General features: G+C 35.4%; 1 protein-coding gene across 1 annotated transcript in view; it reads right to left on the bottom strand.

The window, feature by feature from the left end:
• UBR1 (ubiquitin protein ligase E3 component n-recognin 1) overlaps positions 1-27,989 on the bottom strand; it is a 156,273-nt gene that overhangs the window by 76,894 nt on the left and 51,390 nt on the right. Inside the window, exons 11-26 of the mRNA XM_070378127.1 lie at positions 25,657-25,755; positions 24,630-24,787; positions 21,185-21,284; positions 20,538-20,666; positions 17,639-17,819; positions 15,097-15,158; positions 14,713-14,823; positions 13,701-13,766; positions 13,314-13,415; positions 11,349-11,412; positions 8,550-8,674; positions 5,691-5,743; positions 4,517-4,619; positions 3,571-3,619; positions 3,031-3,185; positions 1,210-1,309 (exon numbers count right to left, since the gene is read on the bottom strand). Coding sequence (XP_070234228.1) covers positions 1,210-1,309; positions 3,031-3,185; positions 3,571-3,619; positions 4,517-4,619; positions 5,691-5,743; positions 8,550-8,674; positions 11,349-11,412; positions 13,314-13,415; positions 13,701-13,766; positions 14,713-14,823; positions 15,097-15,158; positions 17,639-17,819; positions 20,538-20,666; positions 21,185-21,284; positions 24,630-24,787; positions 25,657-25,755 — 1,657 coding nt within the window. The remainder of the gene's footprint in view (positions 1-1,209; positions 1,310-3,030; positions 3,186-3,570; positions 3,620-4,516; positions 4,620-5,690; positions 5,744-8,549; positions 8,675-11,348; positions 11,413-13,313; positions 13,416-13,700; positions 13,767-14,712; positions 14,824-15,096; positions 15,159-17,638; positions 17,820-20,537; positions 20,667-21,184; positions 21,285-24,629; positions 24,788-25,656; positions 25,756-27,989) is intronic.

Here is a 27,989-nt window from a genome sequence, read left to right as displayed (position 1 = left end):
GTGTATGCAGCCTCCACAAAAGGGGGATGAGATTGTGCAGTAAAAGGATTGTTGTGAGGATTAAAAAACATTATTTGCACTATTGAAAATTTTAAAAACTAAAGATGCTAGGAAAAGATTTAAAGCAATTTCAGAGTTTTTTGTCTTAAGGACTAACTAAACTTTATCAGAAACCCTCTTGCACTGTTGGTGGGAATGTAAATTGATAGAGCCACTATGGAGAACAGTATGAAAACTAGGAATAAAATATCATATGATCCAATAACCCCACCACTGGGCACATACCCTGAGAAAACCATAACTGAAAAAGACACATGTATCCTAATGTTCACAGTAGCACTATTTACGTAGGACACATAAGCAACCTAGATGTTCATTGACAGATGAATGGATAAGGAAGATATGGCACATATATAAAATGGAATATTATGAGTTAGTCACTCAGTCGTGCCCGACTCTTTGTGACTCCATGGACTGCAGCCCACCAGGCTCCCCTGTCCATGAGATTTTCCAGGCAAGGATACTGGAGTGGGTTGCCATTTCCTTCTCCAGGGGATCTTCCCAACCCAGGGATCAAACCCGGGTCTCCTGCACTGCAGGCAGATTCTTTACCAAGTGAGGTACAAGGGAAGCCCCAAGATGGAATATTACTCAGCCATAAAAAAAGAAAACATCTGAGTCAGTTCTAGTGAGGTGCATGAACCTAAAGCCTATTATATAGAATGAAGTAAGTCAGAAAGAGAAAAAACAAATATCATATATTAATATATATATATGGAATCTATAAAAATGGTATTGACAAGTCTATTTTCAGGGAAGGAAAGGAGATACAGACAGAGAACAGACTCATGGACACAGTGGGGAAAGGAGAGAGTGAGGCAAATGAAGAAAGTAGCACAGACATATGTACACCACCATGTGTAAAATAGATAGCTGGTGAGAAGTTGCCCAGCCAGCACTCTGTGATGATCTAGAGCGGTGGGATGGGAGGAGGGGAGAAAAACTAAAGAGGGAGGTGATATATGTATAATTATGGCTAATTTGCATTGCTGTATGGCAGAAACCAACACAACATTGTAAAGCAATTTTCCTCCAATTAAAAAATAGATTAAAAAAATAAATAAGGGGGAAAAAAACTCCATTAGAATTAAATATTCCATTACAAATTGGCAATTAGCTAAAACTGCTGAAAATGATACTAAAACATACTTGAGGCCTTATGGTAAAAGTCAAATGTCACTTCTTCTTCAGGAGATTTTTGAAGCTGTTGCTTTTCTTCTAGTAAGCCCAATGCTAGAATGTGAAATGCCTGAAAGAGGAAAATAGGACAAGATCTTTAGAACTGCACTTCTTCAGGTAAGTATATTTTAAATAGAGGTATAAAAGTAAGCAATCTAACAGGTAAAAAAATGTGCAAAGTTTAAGAACAAACAGTTCACAGAGAAAGAAATGATATATACACATATGAAAAATGTTCAACCTTGGGAGTTCCCTGGTGGCCTAGTGGTTAAGATTCTAGGCTTCCAATGCCTTGGCCTGGGTTAGATCCTTGCTCAGGGCAAGCTGCATGGCACAGTAAAAAAAAAAAGAACGTTCAACCTCACTTAAAGAAATGTAAGTGAAACAAACAAGATCATCTATTTTTCACCTATTAAAATAGCAAATTTTAGAGCTTATTATAATACAGGAGTGACAAAAGTGTTAGGAAGCAGGCATTTCTCATCGCGCTGGTAATGGGAAAGTAAACCAGTATGATGTTTTTGGAAGCCAAGCAGACAATATCTATTAGTAATGTAAACGTATAGACCCAGAACTAGGAATCAGTGTGATAGATTCACTTACTTAAGTATACAAATACAACATTCATTTTAGTGTTCTTTATTATGTGTGTGTGTGTGTGTGCCCTCATGAGTAGGATTCTGTTGTTTAGTTGCTAAGTCATCTCCAACTCTTTGGAAACCCCATGGACTGTAGCCTGCCAGGCTCCTCTGTCCATGGAATCTTCTCAGCAAGAATACGAGAGTGGGTTGCCATTTCCTCCTCAGGGATTGAAGCCACATCTCCTGCACTGGCAGGCAGATTCTTTACCACTGAGCCACCTGGAAAGTGTTCTTTGTTATGGTTGGTGGTGGTTTAGTCACTAATCATGTCTGACTCTTGTGACCCCATGGACCTTTATCCATGGGATCCTCCAGGCAAGAATACTAGAGTGGGTTGCCATTTCCTTCTCCAGTTCTTTGTTATACAAAGACCTAAAAACAACCTAAAAGCATATTAATAGGAGATAGTTAAATGCATCATAGATGTCCATAATGGAATATGCAGCTACTGAGCATGTGTTAGGCCTATATGCACTAATGCGGAATTAATTCCAAAAGACACAAACCTTTTAGACAGGGTGCTAGGAGGCAGAAAGAAAAATTTTAACTTTTGACTTCAAATATGTCTCTATGGGTTGAAAGTTTTAGTGCATTTATTTATCACTGTTATTGAAAAAATGTGAGACACACATAGAGTATGACATCATTTACAGCCTCTAGATCAGTAACAGTCAAGGAAATTCAGTTAGGCAGGTGCTAAATAAGTACCAATTATAGCTACCAAAGGTGACATTATTAAGTAACTTATCTATAACACTATGGAGAAAAAAATAGTTGCTTCCATTTAATGAGCTAAGTCTCAAACAACTCTATGAAACAGTACATGTGAAACAAAAAATATAGGAAACTGTGATACGATAATGACATGCCAATTTATTATTAGCAGGAATAGGCCTTTTCCATTTTTCCTCTGTTTTTATTTTTTTTTTTTAATGTAAATTATTCCCAAGAGTAAGGATCCTGAAAGTCTGAGACTGTGTCACAAGGAAATCTCTGCCACATCTGAGCTGTTTTCAATGGCTTTTAGGTCTCAGGTGCTCTAGCTGTGGTTCTAACTGAAGGTCAGAAAGGTAGACTTCTCCAGGCCCTGAAGACCTCTATGAAGTAGAGAAAGTATCTGAAAGAGAGAAAATATTTTCAGTATACATACCATCTGGAGCATTCCTTCAGTCCACAAGTTAGAATCTGGATCTACTGCCCGCTCAAATATGGTCCTGAGAATGTACATCATGATATCACAATTGAGAAGGTTAACTGCTTTGCTGAAAGCAGGGCAGAATTCAGGAGGTGGTGGTGGTGGTAATGCTAAGGTGGGGAGGAGATCAATGTCAGAAGAGATAAGCAGTTACTATTTTATTTGGGTTATCAGACATGTTAAATTTCAAATATCAGAATCATATACTATATGCAAAACAACATAGGATCTTTGTTATCTTTAAAGCACTGAAAACATTAATACTATGGGAAATATGAGTCACTATGTAAGTCACCCAAAATGAACTCCATTTGTTAAAATTTAAAATTCTGTCACCATTGATGTACGCTATGTCTTAATATGTCAACAAGAAACAAAGGGTTCTTTGCATTCCATTAGTTGCTCACTTAAAAAAACAACAAAAACAAAACACTATATGCTTTGCTGCTACAAAATCAGAATACAAAGTCAGTCAATTTAGAATCTCACTTTTACCTTCATCTTTGTTTTCCTGTTTTCTCCTTTTCTTCTGCATGTGTTCAGCCTATATATATTAAAAAAAAAAAGGCCTATCTTAAAATATAACACTTGACAAGCATGAAACAAATGGAGTACTCTAAAGTAGGCAGGAAACCTACCAAAATACTTTACATACTGAAATATGTATGCAAATGCTACCTTATTCCAGAAACAAAATCATCGTCCTAGGGAAGGTCACTGCAAAATAGATGGTAATAATCCTCATCATTAATTTAGCTCCCCATTTCTTTCAGTCAACAATATTTACCTAGCGTCTATTATATACAGGGCATTGTACTAAAACTGGAACTCATTCATTTTATAACAACAAAGCCAGACATCAAACTTAACTGAATGATCTAACTTAACTTCACTCATCACCTTAACAAAGTGATCTAACTTAACATCATCCTTAATAGGACAAACAGACATTATGCGTCTACTGATGAGATACAATATGTCACCTATGTAGTATTCTTGCTCCAAAATGCTTAACTTGAATCTACTCATGGGAATAAAATTAGACATATCCAGAATATTGGGTATTCTAAAAGACAACTAGCCTATACTAGTTGACATTGACAGAAATGCGAATGTTATGAAAAACAAAAAAAAGGCAAAAAGAGTATTCCCAATTAAAGGAGATTATAGAAACATGACAGCAAATGAAGTGCATGATCTTTGATTGAATCCTCCTACCCCAACATAATTATAAAGAATATTTTTGGTATAATCAGGAAAATTTGAATAGTGATTATATACTAGATAGTATTATTGATTCAATTTTAATTTCTTGGGTAAGATAATGCCCTCTAATAATGAAAACCAGTATGAAACTACAGAAAAACCAGGGGATTGTCTATGGAGCTGGAAAGCCTAAAGCATTTTTGGTTTATTTATCGAAGAGGGTAACTTTTCATACCTTGCTATGCTGTGTTTTGGAGTAATGATAAAAGTACATATTAAAGTCTTTCAGTGATTCATCCTTCAATTCATAAACTCCATGGCCTGATACACCTGGTTTCCTAAAAAGACAGAAAATACAGAGGTGAACTGCACTACCCTTGAAGTATAAAGTAACACAAAGTAAGAACCTAAAATTTAATCTTAAAATCAAGAGAAAGAAAACAATCATATCTCATTCAGCTTGCTTAAATTGAATGACAAATTTCATTTCATGAAAATAAACTAAAAAATTTAACACTGTAAGCTCAAAGTCCTGGTAACAGATGTGTCTCATAATTATGAAATTTAAACAAATATGAAAAAGTTTATTTTATACCATGTAGATCTGATCCCATGCTCTACTTAATCGCTAAGGCTTTGTTTTTAGCCTCTGAAGCCTAAGACTGCCTATTCAACTAAAGCTTGCATTGTCAAAGGCGAAATCTAAAATAGTAGTTAAGATATCATGTCCTTAGGAAATTGTAAATTCAAATGAAATACTGAATCCTCTATAGAGAACTATAAGGAAAAACACTAAAGCCAAAAGGCGTATTACGGCACATTAAACAGCTTTTGCTCTCTATCAAAGTGAAATATCTTAGTGAATATTACTAGAGCATAAAAAAGCTATATTCTATTTTTAAAGGTATTTGACACTAGCAATTTATCTATGAGTTCATGACAATAACAAGTAGAAATTCACTACTAGTATCAATTATTTTAATTTCAAGAATTAACCTTTTAAAATCTTATTTCCATTTTACACATCTCAAAGAATCAAACGATTGCAAAATATTTTAATCCTAGCAGAGAAAAATTTTAAATAAGTATACAAAATGAAAATTTAATAGAATAAATGAAGTCATGGCTTAGAATTGATGGGAAAGAGATTATCAGAAAGGTTTGCTTACTTATTAAGTCACCTAACATAAAAAGTGGATATCTCTCATTGATTTGCCAAAAAACACTCCCTTCTTCAGCATACAGGTACTAAGTGCCTTCAGTGCACCCCTAGACCTCACCCTTTCTGTCTACACTTGAATTTTGCTTTTAGGAGTTCAGAAAAGAACTTCAGAACTTCTACAAGAATTCAAATTACAAGACAAAGATTGACCTACCTTTCAGAATAAGCATAAATATTAAGTACTTACTTAAATGTGGCCACTTTGTTTATGACATTCTCTAAGCCAGTTTCATTATTTTCCTGTTGAAATGATATTTTTGTTATTTTTACCTTCACATAATGACTTTGTTTTCTCTTACTGTGAACTGAAATACCCTTTCAAGACATTTCTGAGTATTTTAAAAATAATTCAAAATAAGATCAATTTCCAATATTTAAAAATTAGGTCTAAAACCTATTAGCTTTGAGGGATGGATTTCTTAACAGAGGTAAGATGCCTGTATAAATTGCTTAAGGAAGAAATTTAATCTAAATTTACCATATATGTATACACATACAACCAGTAATTCAAAGAAACTGTTATTTTCTTTATCTAGTATGTTATTCACCCAAATCATTTAAGCACATGTCCATGCTGAACTAATCCCTAAAACCAAGGTAACAAAATAAATAGGATCTATGGTAAAACACATATATGCTGCTAAGTCACTTCAGTCGCGTCCGACTCTGTGCGACCCCATGGACGGCCTCCCACCAGGCTCCTCTGTCCCTGGGATTCTCCAGGCAAGAACACTGGAGTGGGTTGCCATTTCCTTCTCCAATGCATGAAAGTGAAAAGTGAAAGTGAAGTCGCTCAGTCATGTCCAACTCTTAGCGACCTCATGGACTGCAGCCTACCAGGCTCTTCCGTCCATGGGATTTTCCAGGCAAGTAGATGTCCAAATATATGCTGGCTTCTGCAATTGTAATTTTTTTTTTTTAATTGGCTTGAACTTTCCCTTTAACAAAAAATTTTTCTTTTTCTTTTTGGTCAAGCTACATCACATGTGGAATCTTAGTTCCTTAACCAGGAATTGAACCCATGACCCCTCCAGTGGAAAGGCAGAGTCCTAACCATTGGACTACCAGGAAGTCCCAACAAGGAATCTTTTTTTTTTTTTTAAATGAAGTCATTTAAAATCAGGATAAGGACTTAGTCAATATACTAAAGCAAGCTCATAGGCTCCTACAGTGCTGCAAAAAATTAAGAAATTTAGCTTCCTTTAAAAAAGTACTTGAAAGCAGTGGAAAGTAAGGGTATACATTAAAGCTTGCTATTTTTTTGCAAAATATGGTATGTATTTTTTTGGTATTTATTTATGGTGTTTATGGTATGTATTTATTTATTTTTTGTATGTATTTTATTTGAATATGGTATGTATTTTTTTTTTGGCTCCAAAATCACTGCAGATGGTGACTGCAGCCATGAAATTAAAAGACGCTTGCTCCTTGGAAGAAAAGTTATGACCAACCTAGATAGCATATTCAAAAGCAGAGACATTACTTTTCCAACAAGGGTCCATCTAGTAAAAGCTATGGTTTTTCCAATAGTCATGTATGGATGTGAGAGTTGGACTGTGAAGAAAGCTGAGCACTGAAAAATTGATGCTTTTGAACTGTGGTGTTGGAAAGGACTCTTGAGAGTCTCTTGGACTGCAAGGAGATCCAACCAGTCCATCCTAAAGGAAATCAGTCCCAGATATTCATTGGAAGGACTGATGTTGAAGTTGAAACTCCAATACTTTGGCCACCTGATGCGAAGAACTGACTCATTGGAAAAGACCCTGATGCTGGGAAAGATTGAAGGCGGGAGGAGAAGGGGATGACAGAGGATGAGATGGTTGGATGGCATCACTGACTCAATGGACATGAGTTTGGGTAAACTCCGGGAGTTGGTGATGGACAGGGAGGCCTGGCATGCTGCAGTCCATGGGGTCCTAAAGAGTTGGACATGACTGAGTGACTGAACTGAACTGATGGTATGTGAAATTGTTTTTAGGTGGCACAGTTATATATCCTTAAATTTTTGAACAATTATTCATTTATCTTAACATGTATTAAGAAAAAATTAATCTAGAATGTCAAACCTACTATTTTATTGTATTGTTGCTTAAAAAGATGCTAAGGGAAAATGTAAGTTAATTTTAAAATGTACTAGTAATTTCTAAAATTGGTAGACAGATGTGCAGAAATTATGAAGGTGATATGGTTAAAGTTTGAGAATCAGTTAACAGTGAAACTAGAAAAGCACTATGGATATTTTGGAAGAAAAATGACCAAGAGTCAAGGCTTCTTTTTATTCTACTTCTCTGGAAAGCCTTGATAGTAAAGGCAAGTTTAACCTCTTATAAGAATCATTGTTCTAATGCATAATTTAAAAATATGTGTTAAAAATATGACTTATAATCTGTAGGATTACTGCTTAAATATCAACAATACTGAATGTAAAGATCACCTGGGACGGCTATGAGAATGCACCCTGCAGACCTCCAGTTAGAGGAACAGAGACACTAATGCAGGCTTACTCAGGGAGGCGTGGGAAGGCACCAAATCTTGATTAGACTACCCAGCAGTCCAGGACATTCCTACCTAATCTTCCTTCCCTCTTTCTTCATCTGGGATCAGACTTGCACTACAGTTTGATGGCTCCCCCAGCCTTTCCCAGCTCCCTCATCAATCCTCTCACAGTCATTACTCCTAATAAAAACTTAAATGTTTTGTCTTGACATCTGCTTCTCAGAAGACCCAGACTAACACACCACCCAAATAGTTTCAGTATTTCACAAAGTTATCTCCTCCTCTGGAGAAAATTTAGGTTAAAGTAAAAAAAAATTAAAGAGTTTATTGCTCTAAGGTGTTTTCTAAATAGCCAGAATATCCCTAAAATGTTACCTAATGCCCCAAAGCCCAGAATTAAGGTTTATACCACTAAAAAATTAATGGTGAGAGTTTTATATCTGAAAATCAAAATAGATTTTCCTAAAACTTCAAGAGCTTCCAATTAGAGAAAAAGAAAAAACTATCCCATCTTGATGCGAATGGAGTAAAAAAATAAAACTGGACTTACATTCTCAGGTAAATTTTTGGCAATGGCACTGTGTGGCATGGGTTCAATACAAAGCAAGTGAGTAATTTCTCTCATTGTGACCTCTTCTTTTGTCACATTTCCCACTCCAGGTACGTAACGCTCTCCTAATACAAAAATGAAAAGAAAAAGTAAGAGTTAATTGCTTTCCACGTAAATAAAGAACACTACATTAAATCAAATCTATGAGAGAGTGACCAAAAGTTATTTGAACATGTTTCTAAACCTGAACAACAGTCTATATGCTGAAAGAGGAAGAAAAATACAGAGATCTGAGTAACACAGGGCTTGTCTTAACTTAGACACACACACTCAAATATTATAAACAAAGCCTCTCAATTAAATAAGCATGTATTACTAATCAAAAAAACAGAAAAGTGGGTAGTGGCCATTATGGGACAACATGAAATTAAAAGATGCTTGCTCCTTGGAAGAAAAGCTATAACAAACCCAGACAACATATTAAAAAGGAAAGATATCAATTTGCCAACAAAGATCTGTATAGTCAAAGCTATGGTTTTTCTAGTAATCATGTATGGCTGTGAGAGACGGACCATAAAGAAGGCTGAGCACTGAAGAATTAGTGCTTTCTAACTGTGGTGTTGGAGAAGATCTTGAGAGTCCCTTGGACAGCAACGAGATCCAACCAATCAATCCTAAAGGAAACCAACCTTGAATATTCATTGGAAGGACTGAGGCTGAAGCTGAAGCTCCAATACTTTGGCCACCTGATGCAAAGAACTCATTCATTGGAAAAGACTCTAATGCTGGGAAATATTGAAGGCAGGAGGAGAAGGGGATGACAGAGGACAAGATGGTTGGATGTTATCACCAACACAACGGACATGAGTTTGAGCAAGCTCCAAGAGATGGTGAAGGACAGGGAAGTCTGGCTTGCTGTAGTCCATGGGGTCACAGAGTCAGACACAACTAAGCAACTGAACAGCAGCAACAAAAGATCATGAAACAACAGCTTTTCTTTCAAGATTTTTCTCAAGTTTGTCTCTACTTGTTATTTAAGAAAGAACAAAGTGAAAACTAAAAGACAAAATACTTAAAAATGTCTCTATAGGCTAAATGACAAAACAGTAATGTGTGTCAGAAATGGATGCTATTGCCAGCATGACCACATGATCAGATTTCTATTTTTTATCTCAATAAACTGCCAAATGGAGACAGAAAACAGCTAATTTTAACTATGGGAATGTCACTGGTGTCAACAGCATCTAATTCCCAATGCCTCAAGAAGAGTTGATATATTTGATCTTACGCCACAGCATTCAATAGTACTTAATGATTTCAATACTAAATGTGTACAAAGTCTTGTGATATAAGAGGGTAATTAGAGTACAAAGACAGGATTTTTTTTTTTGTCTAAGAGATCTGAATTCTACAAATCAGCAAAACAATGAGATTTTGTTAGTTTAATTCACTCTCAACAGACTCATTACTCTTTAAATACATTGTAATTTTCATTTTTTCCCTAGAACAGTACCCTCTGTAAGTTTCATGCTAGAAAGAATCTTACAGATCATGTAGATTACTTTTACATTTTACAAATCAAGAATCTGAGCCCCTGAAAATGTAAATGGCATGCTCTTGATAGTTTATAGCAAGGTCAAGACTAGCTCTTGTTAGTTTATAGCAAGGTCAAGACTAGATCTTATGATTCTTAATCCAAATCTTTTACACTTATTGATGTTTTCTCTGTAATATTACCAGAGATTTTACACATACATACACTTTTTAAAAAATGATGGCTCTTAAAAGTAATAAACTTAGAAATGTAGCAAGTATTAACTAAAAATAAAATGACATCGAAGGAAATATCCAATGAATTTAGGTAAACAAAATAACAGCAATATAATAGCAATAGTAAAATAGTGAAAATATAAAATACCAAAACCTATTGACAACTCTAATATATGGTATTAATATGCAGTAGCAGAAATTCTTCATAGTATTCCAAGAACAAACACAAAAATTCCCCTCAAGTTTTGTAATCTAGTAATGTATATCATCAACTTAAAAATATTTTGCACATTTTTAACTTGTCCATTTTTTTCCAGAAGTTTCCTACGGAATACTCTGGAATTATTTCAGAAGAGTTGGTGCCTGAAAGATTTACATCTCATGTGGCAATGAAGGTTTACCACACTTTCTGCTGAGACAAGCAGCTAGTCCAGCAACTAGCCCCTGACAAACAGCAAGTAAAATATACCCATGTTTTCAGATTTGGCTAATGGCTAGAATCCTTACCAGGAACTATTAATACAAAGCAGTGTCTCCAACAGTAAAGTAAAAAACAAGAGCCAGAATAAGAAGTTAAGAACTTTTACACAGCTGGTAAAATCAAGAGACTATAATATAGAATATATAAAAGCAGAAGTAAGGCCAATATTGGCACAAAATAATTTAATAGAACTGGATGAAAATACATCTTACTTAGATGTATGTTACACTGAAATTTTACATATATATATATAAAATTTTTAGCCCTTAGCATATAGTTATTTTACATCTATGTTTCTAACTAGGGTACTTATTTTCCAGACCTCTACAAACAAGTCCAAACAATTACAAATCAGGTATTGAAAAATGAAGATGTAATAGCTGTGTTTTTCTAAAGGTGAGTTTCTAAACATATCAATCACATTAGTCATGTCAATCTCTAATATTCTCTGCTATATTTGGGAGAAGAACAAAGTAACTTAGAGTTCTTACTAATGTTCTCTCTATAAAGTAACTCATGCTCTGTTTCAAAACATCTTTTACTCTTACCCACTATATAGATGAGGACTTGAAGCATTTCTTCTATTAAGGTATTATACTGCTTAACCAAATCCTGTAGAATTATAAAAGAAAAAATTAGTTACATAAGAACCAAAAGCCACCATAAAACACACATTTTTGGGGGGATCAGACTGACAGTCCAGCCAATCCAGTATTTTCTTTCAGACCACAGCAACAGAGAATTATGAGATGAATAATTCCCTTTTGTTGACTTCAAACTCTACAAGGTCACAATACTCAGCATGTAATAAGAACTCAATGCTGCTGCTGCTGCTGCTAAGTTGCTTCAGTCGTGTCCAACTCTGTGCGAACCCATGGATGGCAAAGCCCACCAGGCTCTGCCCTCCCTGGGATTCTCCAGGCGAGAATACTGGAGTGGGTTGCCATTTCCTTCTCCAATGCATGAAAGTGAAAAGTGAAAGTGAAGATATTCAGTAGTGTCCGACTCTTCGCGATCCTATGGACTGCAGCCTACCAGGTTCCTCCATCCATGGGATTTTCCAGGCAAGAGTACTGGAGTGGGTTGCCACTGCCTTCTCCGAAGAACTCAATAACAATTGCTAAATATTATTATTGTTTTTATTATCCTTATTATCCACCAAGCCTTCAGTCAGCAAAAGAATTCTTTAACCTTTAACCTTCCCTGTACTATGGCTTCCTTCTTAATAGGGTTGGTGAGACAGTGGCTACAAATATGTAACTAATAGCTATGGTGAGTGTACACCTCCCTAAAACACCTGTTACTTAAATACTATAGTAAATTAGATACTCATTTTCACTGAGTATAAAAACATGACAAAATTAGCTTTGTATTTTGTATCCTATTCTTTGTGCCTTTGTAAGTGACTTCTAATTTGAAGAATAAAATAATGTAATTCATAAATTACAAAGGCTACTTTATAAACTGGTATGAAATATTAAAACAATGAAGAGGTGATAAAACTCCAGAGACAAACTATAAACTGAAAAAAGGTAATAAATACAAATAAAGAATATCTTTACTAAATAAGGAACTTTTATAGAAACAGGAAAAAGGTGAAGGACAGGAACAGATAATTCACTAACAAAAAGGAGAAAAAAAAAGTCAATAATCATGAAAACAAAGTCAACCTCACTGATAACTAAAAAACTGCAAAAATTAAACACCATCTTTCACACATTAGATCAACAAAGTACCAGTGCCATTACAGATGTATATACTGCTAGAGAGAGTCAGTTTGACAATATCTATTCAAGAAACATAAGAAAGGGTATGCTGCATTCTCCAGCAAATCTACCCCTAAGAATTTATTTTAACAAAATAAGTAGGTAAGTATTTAAACCTTGAGGTGCAGAGATGTTCATAAGAGCAACAAAAATCAAAAAACCCCTTCAGCAATAGGAGACTAAAGTATAAAGTGCAATATTACACAGCCATTAAAAATTAAGTTAAAAAAGATGATGCAGTTATATACTTCTTTAATGCCAAGAAAAAAAAGTATCACAATACTTCATTAAGCACAGGAAGCAAATTGCAAAATAGCACATATGAAAGATTCAATTTTTCCTTTAAAAACAAACAGCACCAAAACTTTAAAATCATTTCTAGGAGGCAGAGTTTCATTTGATTTTCTTCTCCTTTTTGTTAATCTGTATACAGTCATCACTCAGTATCCTCAGGGGATTACTCCAGGACCCTTGCAGATACCAAAATCCACAGATGCTCAAGTCCCTTATATATACTGACTAGTAGGTCAGGATTCTGCATCCATGTATATGGAGGGCCAACTACATTCTAATTTTTACAGAGTAAAAAGAGTATATGTATGTACATTCAGAAGTACATATATGTTTTATGTATGTGTGTGGTGCTTGGAGATATACATATATAAATAAATAATCTTATATATGATTAAAATAGTTAACATTAATATTTTCTTTGGATTAATTTACATATCAGTTTCTATCACGTACCTGGTCTTTTATGGATATGGTCTTATTAAAAGCATCAGCAAGTTCATACCTCTGAAGTACCAGTAATAAGAACTTGTTGGGATCCATTAGAGATGCACCAATCTGTGAAAGAAATCAAGTCCCATAGTTCTATGTATTAAATGGAGAAACATTTTGTCTCTAGTAATAGGGCTATGAGAATAAGGTAAATCTGCAGAAGATAATGTAGCAGTCCTTTCTGCTTCTATGATTCTATATTCATCTCAACAGTGAGAAAAACTTAAGTAAATAAAAGTATAATACAATAATAAGTTATAAAAAAGTTATTATGTTATAATATCTTCTCCTATTACAAAGAATATAGGAAGGAAGGTTATGACACATATCAGAACAAATTTAAATAGGTACCTGAAGCATAATGATATCTTTATCGTACATTTCTTCTCTGCATTTAACATCTTGGTAATAAAACACCTATAAAATAAAAGGTAGAACAGAAGCTAAGAGAATCATTTTATTTCAAACAAAATTCTCAGCAAAAACTATTCTTTAAATTTTTTCTAAACTAGAAACCCCAAGAACTACTTTGTAGCAGAAAAAAAAGAAGCTGTAAATTTATGAATCATTTTAAGGGATTTGGGAGGATGATGTGAGAAAATATGCATGAAAATACTTCAGAGTTTAAAATGCTCTATACTAGTTATTATTCTCAAAATGTGTAACAAAGTAACTGACTCCCCCACCAAGTTCAATTGCAAGAATTTCCTCCGTAGCTTAGCAGTAAAGAATCTGCCTGCAATGCAGGAGACCCAGGTTCAGTCCCTGGGTCCGGAAAATCCCCTGGAGGAGGAAATGGCAACCCACTCCAGCATTCTTGCCTGGGAAATTCCATGGACAGAGGAGTCTGGCGGGCTATAGTCCACGGGGTCACAGAGTTGGACATGACTGAGCAGAGAAAAACATACTAAGTTTAAAACACCCACTTCAAAAAAAGTAAACCAAATTCCTACAATCAATCAATGCCATTTTTCTCCTAAGCAGTATCTTTACAATTCATTTCCCCATCTTTCAGGAAAAGCACTTCTCCTTATTTGCTCTAAAACAGAGGGAAAAATTGTAAGATGCTGTTCAATTAAGACTGGTGGTAGGAAGTTCACAGTTCCCAAGTAAGGTAATCTTCAGAAAAGACATCTATTAGTGGGAAAGTTTCTGCTGGTACTACCGGCTTTCACCTGACCTATCCACTTAAGAGGATTAAAGAAAATGTCCATATGGTCACTAGAACTTCCTTGAGTTTACCCAAGAGCTGGAAAACAAAAATACTGAGCAGAATCCAGGGATACAAAGTAAAATATAAATTAATAAAGGAAAAAGCAAGCAGAAAATGAACACATAATATGAATAATACGCCTTGCCATACCTGGCTAATGAGAGAGAGCCCATTTCTTCGCCACATCTCAGCAACAACCTGGGCAACCAATACCAGACAACGCAAAGGATATTCAACCAGTACCTCTACCTGAAAATCCTCCTGAAACAGAGTGAGATCAATGTCAATATTTCTCAGAGGTTTGGATGCTATGGCACTATATACATTGCTCCATTTTCTCATCTGTAAAATGGAAGGGCTTGAACTAGAGGACTCCAAGTCACCATGATTCAGGTTTCAATGTTCTAGGACACAGACATAAAATTATTAACTGGGAATTATTCAGGTAGGTTTCAAAATATCTTTTTCTTCCCACTCAACCAAGAGGTATTTAGAAATAGAATATAAGCAAGTCAGAATTTAATAGTCACTTACAAAAGGCACAAATTCATGCAGTCTTGAAACAGCACCCAGCCTGCTCAAACGCACATGAAGACCTAAAAGTTAAAAAATGAAAAAGATGAGAAAGCAATAAACCCAGTTGATTTGTTTCCCAGTTAATTCATCAAGTTTGAAAACTTGTGAAATTTAAATATACATTAATTGAGCTTAGATATGATGCCTCAGAATGCAAAGTTTTGATTTCTAATTTTGAAACAGTATTACTAACATATTTAAGATCCTACGTTGTATTATTTATATATATATAAATATTATGCTGCTTCCTAAGAAATTATTTTCCTCACAAACCAAGTATCAAAAGAAATAAAAACTGTATAGCACAGGGACTGTATTAAATATCCTGTGATAAACCATTATGAAAAAGAATATACAAATGTGTGTGTGTATGTGTATATATATATATATATATGTATATATAACTTAACTATTTTATTGTCCAACAGAAATTTAACACAGCATTGTAAATCAACTATATCTCAATAAAATAAAAAGAAATAAAAACTAATCTAGGTATTTCTTTTTGTAAAAATAGAAGTGACATAAAATCACATGTCAATTATACCACATACAAAAATTACCTAACACTGATATCAGCAATCTGAATACAGATGCTAAATCTATAAAACTCTTAGAATATAACATAGGGAAATGACTTTGCAACATTGGATTTGATAATAATTTCTTGGCTATGACATCAAAAACATAGGTAATCAAAGGAAAAATAAATTAAGACTATACCAAATTAAAAACTTTTGTGCATCAAAGGACACGAACAACAGAGTGAAAAGGCAACCCACAGGATGGAAGAAAATATCAGAAAATCATATATCTGATAAGCAGTTAATACCCAGAATATACAAGGAATTCCAATAACTCAACAATAAAATCTGATTACAAAATAGACAATGGACTTGATCAGACATTTCTCCAAAGAAGAAATACATATGGCCAGTAAGCACAGGAAACAATGCTCAGTATCACTAATCATTAAGAAAATGCAAATCAAAACCACAGGAGATACCAGTTCACACTCATTAGGATGGTTATTTAAAAGAAAAAATAACAAATGTTGATGAGGATGTAAAGAAATTGGAATCCTTGTGCACTGTTGTTGGGAATGTAAACTGGCGCAGCTGCCATGGAAAACAGTGTGGTAGCTCTTCAAAAAATTAAAAACTAGAATTATCTTATGATCCAGCAATACCACTCTATGGGTGTATAATTCCAGAACTGAAAACAAGGATTCAAAAGGATATTTGGATACTTGTGTTCATGGCAACATTATTCAACAATAGTCAAAAGTTGTAAGCAACCTAAACATCTACTGGAGGATGAATAGATAAACAGAATGTGGTATACAAACTATAGAATATTGTTCTGTGCTTAGTCGCTCAGTCATGTGCGACTCTGCGATGCCATGGACTATAGCCCACCAGGCTCCTCTGTCCATGGGGATTCTCCAGGCAAGAATACTGGAGTGGGTTGCCATGCCCTCCTCCAGGGGATCTTTCTGACCCAGGGATTGAACCCAGGTCTCCTGCACTGCAGGTGGATTCTTTACCAGTTAAGCCACAGGGAAGCCCAAGAATACTGGAGTGGGTAGCTTATCCCTTCTCCAGGGGATCTTCCTGACCCAGGAACTGGGGTCTCCTGCACTGCAGGTGGATTCTTTATCAGTTAAGCTACCAGGGAAGCCCACTATGGAATATTATCCAACCTTAAAGGTGAAGGTAATCTTATACACATCACAACATGGATGAACTTTGAGAACATTATGCTAAGTGAAATAAGCCAGTTATAAAAGGATACAAGAATGATTTCACTTATATGAGATACCTAGAGTAGTCAAGTCATAGAGACAGAAAATTTCTATGACAGTGAACAAGGAATGAGAAGCTATGTTGAATGGGTACAAAATTTCAGATTGGGAAGGTGAAAAAATTTTGGATATGGATGGTGGTGATGGTTGTACAACAATGTGAATATACTTAACACCACTGAATCATATAATTAAGCATGATTAAAATGGTAAATTTTATGTATATTTCACCACAAAAATATAAATACATACACTTCAACAAAGTTGTTAAAAGAAGAAAAAAACCTGACAGGGCCAATTTACATGGAAGAGCAAATCAAAGGATGATTGAAGGAAATCTATGATTTCTTTCTTTCAGTGGTGAAAGGAATAGTGACAGAATCACTGGTGCAATCAGATAGAGAAGAGGGTGAAAAAACTGCAACAAGATTTTCCTATACGCTTGGTTAGGCAGTAAGCTACCAAGTTGGTCCTAAAGTGTATACTATGAGGATCCATGAGTTGACCCAGATAACAAAAGATCCAGGTAAACAAACACACTGACATGTCTGGTCACAGCTCTTTGAAGGACAGTGACAGTTCTTAACTGCAGTATTTGATCTAAGTATGTGCTCACAAAAGCAGTACTGATTCTAATATGACTATCTACAGAAAACAAAGCTAATAGAAACACGCAAGAACCAAATAAACACTCACCAGCAAGAGTCCTAGACAGTGGCAGATGTATGCTTACAAGATCTTCAGATACTTTGTAGGACTTAGTTTCCAAAGTATGACCACACAATTGTATTACTGTTTTGCTACTAGATTTGAAACCTGTACTGCACCTCATCACAGCTTTGTGACATTCTTTATAAGCCACTAGTAAGAGTTCTTCCTAAAAGGAAAATAAGAATGCAAATAAACTGATAAGTTACCTACTTTATTATTAATATATCATTCAATAAATATTTACTATTAAATAAATACAAGCACAAAATTGTTCTATGTGTTATTAGAGCTACCTCAACAGGATCTGCAAACCTGTAGGAAACATTAAGATAGTCAGACAGACACACATACACAATCAAAGTAAAAAACTGTAAGCCATGTAAGTGGTATAACTAATAACTTTAATAGGGCAAAAAAAGAAAAAATTCACAGACAATTGGGAACACACATTTGTAAACATAGCTTTTGAGTGGGGTCTGAAAGAATATGCAGCTTAAGCATGGGGGGAAGTTGGAGAGATGGTAGCAATATAAGCAGAGATACAGAATAAACAAACAGAAATAAGGGGAAGTACAACTCCTGTTCAGGGAGTGGAAAAGAATAAAATTTGGATAAATCAGAGGGCTCATGGATAGAATTAATGAGCCAGTAAACTGGAAATATGCCTTGGCACAGCCATGTGAATTTGAATAGACTTGAGAGTATCTGATGTGTAATAATGTAGTCAATGTATTGTTTCAAGAAGAATTAGTGGGTGTCACTGAAGATGATGGATTGGAGGGGGCAATGTTAGGAGACAAGGAAACCAACAGAAAATTTTATTACTAAGTTAAGTGTAAGGTATTAAGGGACTCAGCAAGGGTGGGGCCAGTCATGGCGAAAAAGAATAAACTTACAGGAAATAGGATTATAAAACAAAATTAGGAGGAGGAAGACTCAAATCTGGGTGAATATGGGAGGGAGGTGAGTCAAAGGTCACTTTTTAAGAGCATTTCTCACATGGATTTTATTTTTAAAAAAGAATTCTATAGTTAAATAAATTTTGGGACTATTCCTCTTAGAAATGATTGATTAACCCATTGATTTATCAAAGGTTTGAGAAGTTCAGTGGTTTAAAAAAATGTTTGATTTTGTTCAACCTAACATTTTTCAATCTTAACCTGAACACAAAACATTTTTTTCCCTCAAAGGTCTGTTAACATCTAACATACAGAACACAGTAGCTCTCAGATTTCCTGTATGGATGAATGCATGAATCATGGTGTCATGAACAGAACAAGAAAGTCAAGAAGAGAAAATGCAAGCTGGAAATAGAATGAAATGATGACAAATCATATGATATGTTGAGTTTGAAATAGAAATGTAGGATCTAAGCAGTCATGTGCAACACACAAACACAAGTGATACTATAGCTTGGGAAAGTTATTTTATGAAGTTTTAATTGAGGTGGGAGAAATAAAAGATCTGTAAGAAAGAGAAGAAAATATTGGGGAATGTCTCGTTTACTAGGCAGAAGGAATTGAGGGGGGAAAGGCAGTCATTGATTGAAATGGGTAACCAATAATAGAAATACTAGGATAAGAAGGCTTGTGAAAATCAGAGGGAAAGAGAATTTCAAATGATTAAGGTTCTCAAAAGAACACAATGCTACAGGTATTTAAGGTAGAGGGAAAAGACCTGAATTTGGTTACTAAATAGATCCTTTGAAATATTTTCAAGATACAGTTCCTATTAATTCGTAAGGACAGAAACCTGGCTCTAAAGCAGTTTTAGAAGCTAAAGAGTGGCAACAGCATATGTAGATGACTTCAGATGATTTACATTCAGTAAATATAGACATCTGCAGGGGTCAAGATGAACACCACACACTGACCTCATCTCCAATGATTAACCATGCCCTCCCCTAAGGTGAAGAGAGCCAAAAAACATGTGCTATGACAGATAACTGGACAATATTTCCTGTCCTTAATGTTCTATACAGCTACTGCGTTAGATTGAAGTCTATTGTGTCTGTGAGTGTAGCTGCCACTCTGAACCTGTGACCAACTGCTGGTGGTGCAACAGAAAAGGAAAAAAGGAAGACAGAAAACAGTTTATGAGGTAGCAGTGGCAAGGGGTCTTTTATTCTCATTGCTTTTAAGCACAGTCCTGGTGTTTAAGGCAGATGAATCAAACAGTGGGAAATACTAGAGGAAGGAAACTCCAGGAAGAAGTAATATAGATTGAGACCAAGAGCCTAGGTAGAGACAACACTTTAAGAAAGAAAGAGGTAAATAGAAAGAGACCAATAGTGAAGATATATGCAGAAACTCAGTGAATAGACTGTAGTGAGTGGTACAGAAAAACTAGAGAAGATGAAAAAATTTGAGATAATGTTAATTTTCTCAGAGCAGAAATAAATGAGGTCATCTTCTCAAAAGGTAATTTGATTAGGATTATGTTTAAAGAGGGCTATGGTCTAAAATTATTGCTTAAGGCAAAACATTAGTACTATATTTTAAAAGTAATATTTTTAATGGTTTAATGCACTCAAGACTCTTGATTGAATAAATAGCCACCCACTTCCATTGTTGAACTATTTAAAAGTCTAATCTTAATTTTCATATTATTAATATTCATGTCCAAGGAAATAAATTTATTTAATTTATTAATTAGTGTGTGTTGTATTTTTTCAACTCCACTCTTCCCAACAGTAAATGGAATACCATGGAGCACATTTTCTAACTAAGTGTAAAAAACTACAAATTTAATAAGATGATTCAAATATATAAGAAAATATCAGAAGTAATAAAACTTTACATCAAGGAAGTTGCAACATAAAACTGTGCTATTAACCATTAGAACACTTAAAAAGGCACTGATCCTCCTAACAAACTTTACTTACATCACAAGCACACCATTCTTGGAACATTAGTAAAATATTCTTCAACTGCATCTGTATAGCAATGGCAGCCTCCCAGTCAGGATCTACTTCTATGTGTTGCCCAACTTGCCTTCTGATTTCTTCCATTCCCTATAAGAAAAGAGTAATTAACATACATACATGCCCTCTCTTTCTTTGCTCCTCCACTGGCAAAATATAAAATCATCAAGGTTCATACTCATGTATGCTTATAATTTTTTTAAAACATGGCTATCTAAGTCAGAATGCATGGATTCAAACTCTCACTGTCACTCTCTAGCTGTATGATCCTGGTCAAATTATTTCTAAGCTATAATTCCCTTGTATGTAAAATGGGAATAATAATAGTAACTATCTCATAAGATTGCTATGAGGTTCAAAAGAAATAATGCGTGAAAATATTTACAACAGTTATCACATAGTATACAGTAATAAACATTGACAGTAACAGCAGCAGTTAACTAAGGTCTATGAAAGCAGGATCAGTGAGTCAGTGTTTAAATTTTACTTTTACTTTGCTATAATTATTCTTTCTCAAAACTGTAATTTGCTCAAAACAAAACACGAAAAACTGGGATTAAATTTTTAAAATAAATTTATCTTACTGATGTACAGAAGAACCATCATACCTGCATACAGGTAAGAATCTTCAAAAAAGATCGAAAGCCTTCAAGGAACTGCATTCTTAATCTTTCTGTCCATACTGTGGGCTTGCTGATCAGGATATATCTAGTATTTCAAGAGACAAAGAAACATTTTACTTTCCTGTTTTGAGATAATTTTAAGGTTCTCAGGGCTATAGACAATGTTGATTCATCAAAATTATGTATTCAAATTTCTTACAATTCTAGGCAGCACGAGAATTATGCCAGCAAAATGTGAATGCTCTACCAGAGGCAGATGTCAAAGCTAAAGCCTGACTTCTCCACTCAAAAATTAGGCTGATTAAGTGAATCTAGAAGGAAACTAGCCGGTCACAGATGGACAATCACAATACAAATTTTCTAGAAGCATTCATACTCTTTACCCGAAGGACCAGATGAAATCCTCTCAGTCTCAAAATACATGTCAAAACTACCTGTGCAGGATGTCTGCTGTCTGTGCAAACTGTTTCAGTATATTCTGTAAGTTAAAAACTAATTTTATTCATTAAAATGACATACTTTTACCCCTAAAGCATGTAGTCATAAGAATTACAGAAAAATTGCAACACATATAGTAGTTTGGCCTGAGGATTCAATACCTTTATTGTTGCTGCTCAGTATGACTAGAGATTTGTAACTTGGTGTGAATATTCCGGTACTGGTTACCAGAGCCATTCAGTCCTGCTATCTGATTTCAGTACCATAGATAAACTACTGCTGGTGGGTCAGGAAATTTATAACAGACTTCCCACCTCCAGGCATTCTTTGCCCTGATCCCAGAAGGAGGATATAAACACCTATGTCATCCTGGCTTACATATCAGAACACATTTGTTTCAAAAGATAAACAGACCCAATGTGGCCTACAATTTATAAGAACAATACTTCTTTAGGCTGCAAAGAAAATGACTGGTTTCATGTGAAATGGGAAGGTTTACCATGAAATAACTTCTCAGGAAGGAGTAATTAATAATTGATAAAAATTATTTTGCAATCAGTCAACCCAAATCAATTCCTATTACACAACAGGTATCAGGAACAGAAACACAGATACGATACCCAACCCTTGAAGTTCACAGTGTAGAGGGAAAAAACAGATATGTATCCTGGACACTGTAATCCAAAGTTAAGCTCCCCAAAAAAGGGCACAAAGGAAGTAATGCAGAACATAAAAGACAAGGCAAAAAGATGGAGGAAAAATTAATTTTATTTGTAAAGATAATAAGGATTATGGTTTAATTTTTCCCTTTAAATATCTATTAATATGTTCAAAGTTAACATACAATCATCTGGACTTTATTAAAGAAATAACTTTATGTTAATTATATTCTAAACTTTTCCTTTAAAGTAAAAGTAAAAAAGGCTAAAGTTTAAATTTTACCACAATGAATAAATGGCATCAAAGTTTGGCTGTTTTCTAGAGCACAGTGCTACTCAAAAGGTTGGTTCACACACCAGAAGTATCAGCATCAAGTAAATCTTTAGAAATGCAGAATCTTGGGTTCTAGTCAGATCTACTCAGTCTGCCTTTTAACAAGCTCCCACAATGATCTGCAGTCATTAACACTTGAGAAGCACTGATCTAGAGAAAAGAATTTATGTTTCTAGTTTCTTGTGACTTCACATAGTTTATGCCTGACTCCTATAGGAGACCTAGGAAGTAAAGAAGATGCAAGAGACAGGAAGAAAAGAAAGAGTAAAGAAGAAAAGAAACAACTAAAAGGCATTAAGTATTTGTGGCTATTTCTGATTTAAAAGGGTTTCAAGAAGAAGTGGTGAATGAATAAGGCTATGGGGAAATAATAAGAATTACTACAAAATTTCTACAATGAGAGACTGAGAAATGGGGCTCAATAATTACTTGTAAAATGAAGGGAATATCTGATTGGTGTTTTAGGCCAGGTTTCAGACAAGGCTTTACTGCTGTTTATGTAGTCTGTGAGGCTACTTGACGTAGTGAAAGGAACATGAGTATTACAGATAAATAGTGCTAGGCTCAAATCCGGCCACTTACTAGCTTTATGACCTTAGGCAAATAATTATAATCTACAAATAAAGCTTATACCACCTGCCTTATGAGAACACTGCAAGAATAAAATGAAGTAGAATAAGCAAAGTTCCTTAGTACACAATGGTTACTAATAAATAACACAGGACCCTTGTGAGAGTGAATTAAATAAGTCCTCAAAAGACATTAATTTTCCCTTCTCCTTGTCTTTAGAGGTATGTCTACTTATATAAGGATGTAGAAGAGAAGTTGTGAGCATTGCAAGAGTGGGAAAACTTTAAAATTACCTTCCCAACCAAGGACCCTAAAGTTCTACCATAGGGGTAGGCCTCCCAGGTGGTACAATGGTAAAAGAGCCCCACCTGCAATGCAGGAGACAAGCAGACGCAGCCTGGAGGAGGGAACGGCAACCCACTCCAGTATTCCTGCCTGGAGAATTCCATGGACAGAGAGGCCTGGCAGGCTATAGTCTATGGGTCGCAAAGAGTTGAAGTAACTCTAAATTATTTACTGTAGAGAATAATTATAGTCAGAGATCCACAAAATAAAATAAAATATGGTAAAATAATGATGTGCTTATGCACTACTTATCTGGATAGAAAAGGAACTCTGTTATAAGAATACTTCAGAGTAATGAGAACTACAGTAAAGAGATTTTTCCTATACAGCAGACCAAAGGAATGACAAATAGAATAATTTAACACTAAATATTAAGTACTGCCATTTGGAGTTTTTGTATATTTTTTGTTTGTTTTGTGTGATATATATCTCAGAGCTCTTTTTTTAAACAGCAAAGTAAATGAAACATATTTTGTCAATATATTCTTAAAATAATTTTTTGAAGTTTATGATTTATTGAATACTTTATATAGCATAATCCTTACAGTAGTCGCCATCTATTTTTAAAAAAATAGAAATTTATTTCCTTTTAGGTTCAATGATCCCAAATATGATCTATCATGTGATTTCAACTTTAGTTTAAAAGGAAACTCCATTCTCTTCAGCGAGAATATCTTAAGAAACCTTGGATGAATATCTATAACTTCATCATATGTATGAAAAAGGGAATTAAAAAAATTCACATCAACAAGATCGTTTGAAACTAACCACAAAGAGACTATGCAAGAGGGGCAGAAGAAAAATGCATGAGTGGAAGTGAGTGGAAGACATGGTGACTACAATGGAGACTCATTTAATGATCCCAAAAGACCCTAGTTCCTATGAGAGGCCCTTCCTCAGTATCTTCTTTATTGACCTGATTTTAACTTTATAAAAAGACTTTAGAGATTTACTGACATGACAGTCACAGTTCTTTGTACTCATCATCACTAGATAACCAAAAAGATCAGATGTTTATTTATAGGATAGAATAAATCCAACTGTGTTTAATAGGTACCCTCACCTTTTGACTCGAACAACTTACTTTAGATCACAAATTACTGCATATACTCTTCCCAATTTGTCTTGGCTATAACCCTGGAAGTTGAATTTATTGTTCCTATCCAAATACTCAGGCAAAACTTCCAGGAGAGTTTCAGTAATGACAGAGATAACATTCTGCTCTTCAATAAGATGTCGAGCCTGTAGAATATGTCAAGAATATTGTCATTAGTATTAACTCATTATAGTATGGATTTTATCTATTCATTTGGTTGGTAAGTCATTTTGAATAAATGTTTGCTGAGCATCAAACACAGTCCTTATTCTCACAGAATAGCAATTTCTGAGAAATTATTTTCTAAAAGTTCCCTACCTCTCAGTAACTAGAAAACACCTGTCTGAACACCCAAAGCCCATTACACATGTTACTGACATGAATGTTTACCACTATTAATTATACAGTGAGCGAAGTAGAACAAATAGATATACCTCAGGCGTCTATCATGTACATTATGTATTCTGACATTTCCCCCTCACCCACAATTCAATTTCTCTTTCATATCCTTTTCTCTGGGCTTTGAAAAGAGAAAGTAGAAACCAAACTGTCCATAAGAAACAGCAATGGTAGTAGTACAAAAAGGAAGCAGAATCCTTCACTCTCCTCCCAAGCCTTGCAGCACCACCTCCTGCAAATGCCTGACAGTTATACTCTCACCCAGTTTTGCTGTATCTTAGGCTCTCCTCTCACCCTCAACAACAACAAGAGTAAAGGTATTAATAAGGCACTGCTCCTAAGTTACTCTAGACATCGAGAAACCAGCTCTGGTGTTCCCCTGCAGAAATGAGGACTTTCAAAGCAACTCAGAGCCACCACTCCCACTCCACGAGTTACCTAGTCTTTGGGAACCATTAAAGTATTCACATGCTGATACCACTGAAGAATTATTCAACTTTCCAAGTGGAATAGAACATAGTGACTCAGAAATTGTTTTAATTCAACATTAAATAAAATTCTTTAAAAATAAAACAAATGTTACTTAGAAAGATTGTCAAGACTAATTAATACATACCAAAGTAGGAACAGTAAACATCTGAACTGAGAGTGCAGTTATAGAGATACTTCTGTCATGGTCATCACTGATATAGTCTTTCTGGAGCTGCTTGTAATACTGAAAGATACAACAATAAGTAGAGAAGCAATTATAAATGACTACTGAAAACTTTTAAAATCCCAGTTTTAACAGCTCCTGTATTTGTTTCTATGTATAAGATGGCAAGTATTATAATACCTTTTTATTAAAGGGAGATACTACAGTCAACAAAAATTTAGTAAAACAGCAAGTAACAAAAGATCGAATAGGAATTCAGCTATCCAATCTAGTATAGTAAGAAATAATGATTTTTAAAAAACAAAACACACACACACACAGAGGTAAAAATCATAGAGGACTGCAAAGGTGCAATATATCCTTTCTCCAAACAGAATCTGGGGCAATCTTTAGCAGATTTTCTTCCCAATGAAATAAAGAAGGGACTATATTAAATGCATTTAAAAACTGATATGACCCAGAAAATCAATCATCAGATTCAATCCAGCCTTAAACAGAATGGATGCTGGCTGTGCATAACTTCTTATCCATACTAATGCATACCAGATGAAAATCAACCCTGCTATCTTGCAAGAACAAAAACAATAATACATCCAGTCATGCCTCAAGCAGCTATTATATATAAGCACAGTATTAGATCCTTGACCTAAATATTTAATTCCATTAGAATTCACACGAAGTTTAACAGGTAATCCTAAGGACGGTGAACTGCTGTTGTATAAAGAAAAAACTTCATTTCAGATCACATACATGGTCCTTTATTCTATCTCTAAAGAGTTTTTGAAGAATAGAGTTGATAATTTGAGTTGTCATCACCTTTCAAGAAACCAAATATCTTAGCTGCTTTCATCAATCTAATTATAAAATCAAGGAAGTGCAAGTATCTTATCCCACATTATCATTTACCTATGATAACCATTATTTCATGTTCTGCTTTCAATTCCATTCTGATTCTACCTCTGTCCTAAGTTTTGAAAAATTTTGTGCAACTCAAAATCAGAATAAACTAACAAGTATTTCTTGCATACCTCTGTATAAGACAAAGTAAAAGATTTAAAGAAGTACATGTTCTAACTAATTTAACTTGAGAGACACATAAGAAAATATAACAGTGTAAGGGATATACAATAGATCAACAAAACAATATTAAAAAGCTATAGAAGCAGTTCTAAGAAGGAGGGATAGGATGGGAGGAATAGGACACTTTTCCTCCCACAAATTCATCAAAAGATCATTTGAATGCTGAGCAACTTCCACAAAACAATTTCTGAATACTGGCGGAAGACACCAGGTACCCAGAAAGGCAGCCCATTCTCCTCGAAAGAAGGTAGGACAAAACATAAAAGACAAAAAGAGAGACAAAAGAGTTAGGGACAGAGACCGGTCCTGGGGAGGGAGTTGTGAAGGAGGAAAAGTTTCCCAAACAGTAGGAAACCCTCTCACAGGTGGGTCTGTGGGGAGTTTCAGATCTCAGAGGGCAGCATAACCGGGAGAAAAAAACAAAAACAAAAACCCACAGAATACTCACCTAAACACAACTGCCAGTGGAAAAGTATCCCAAACGCTTGTGTTTGCCACCAGCCAGCAGGAGCTGGACAGGGAGGTGAAGGCTGCATAATCGGTGCTTAGGATAAGGACTGGGCTTGAATGCCCTGAGGACAATCTGAGGGAGCTAATGTGAGATAGCAACCCAAACTGTGGGATTGTCGGAGAAGAAAAAAAAAAGAGAGAACTTTACCGCAAAAGGCTCTAAAGCACAGCCTGTGCTGCTCACAGAACAAAAGATTGAGCCAATACCAAAGGAGAGCTAGCCGGGGGTGTACAGGCCTCTCCCCTCTGCTGGAGGCAGAGAAGCAGGTGTGTGACAGCCAGAGTTGGAAGGCAAGGGGCTGCTCCAATCTTGGTCCCAGAGATGGGCATCCTCCACTAAACTATGAGCAGGCTTCCAGTTGCTAACCATGTCTTCCTGGGATCCTGGACAGTTGACATCTGCCAGGAGTGTCACAGCCTGAGATCAGCTCACCAGAAGAGACATGCAGCCTACCTGGGAAACCACGTGGCTGGGACTGGGGAGGTGATTAAGACGCATGTTCCACCTGGGACAGTGCATTTGTCAAACACCTGGTTGCCTGAGCTGCTTGGACCTGGGAAGGGCACAAAACGCATGCCCAACCTAGTCTGTGCCCTTGCAGAGTACCCGAGAACCTGAGCAGCTTAGACCTGGGAAGTGCAAAAACTGCAGGGCCTGCTTTGGACAATGCCCCTGCAGAGCACCCTGGAGCCTGAGCAGTGTA

The sequence above is a fragment of the Bos mutus genome, chromosome 10, assembly GCF_027580195.1.
Source record: "Bos mutus isolate GX-2022 chromosome 10, NWIPB_WYAK_1.1, whole genome shotgun sequence".
Taxonomy (NCBI): Eukaryota; Metazoa; Chordata; class Mammalia; order Artiodactyla; family Bovidae; genus Bos; species Bos mutus.
The sequence above is the reverse complement of the archived record's forward strand: the minus strand, read 5'-3'. Positions and strand labels throughout refer to the sequence as shown.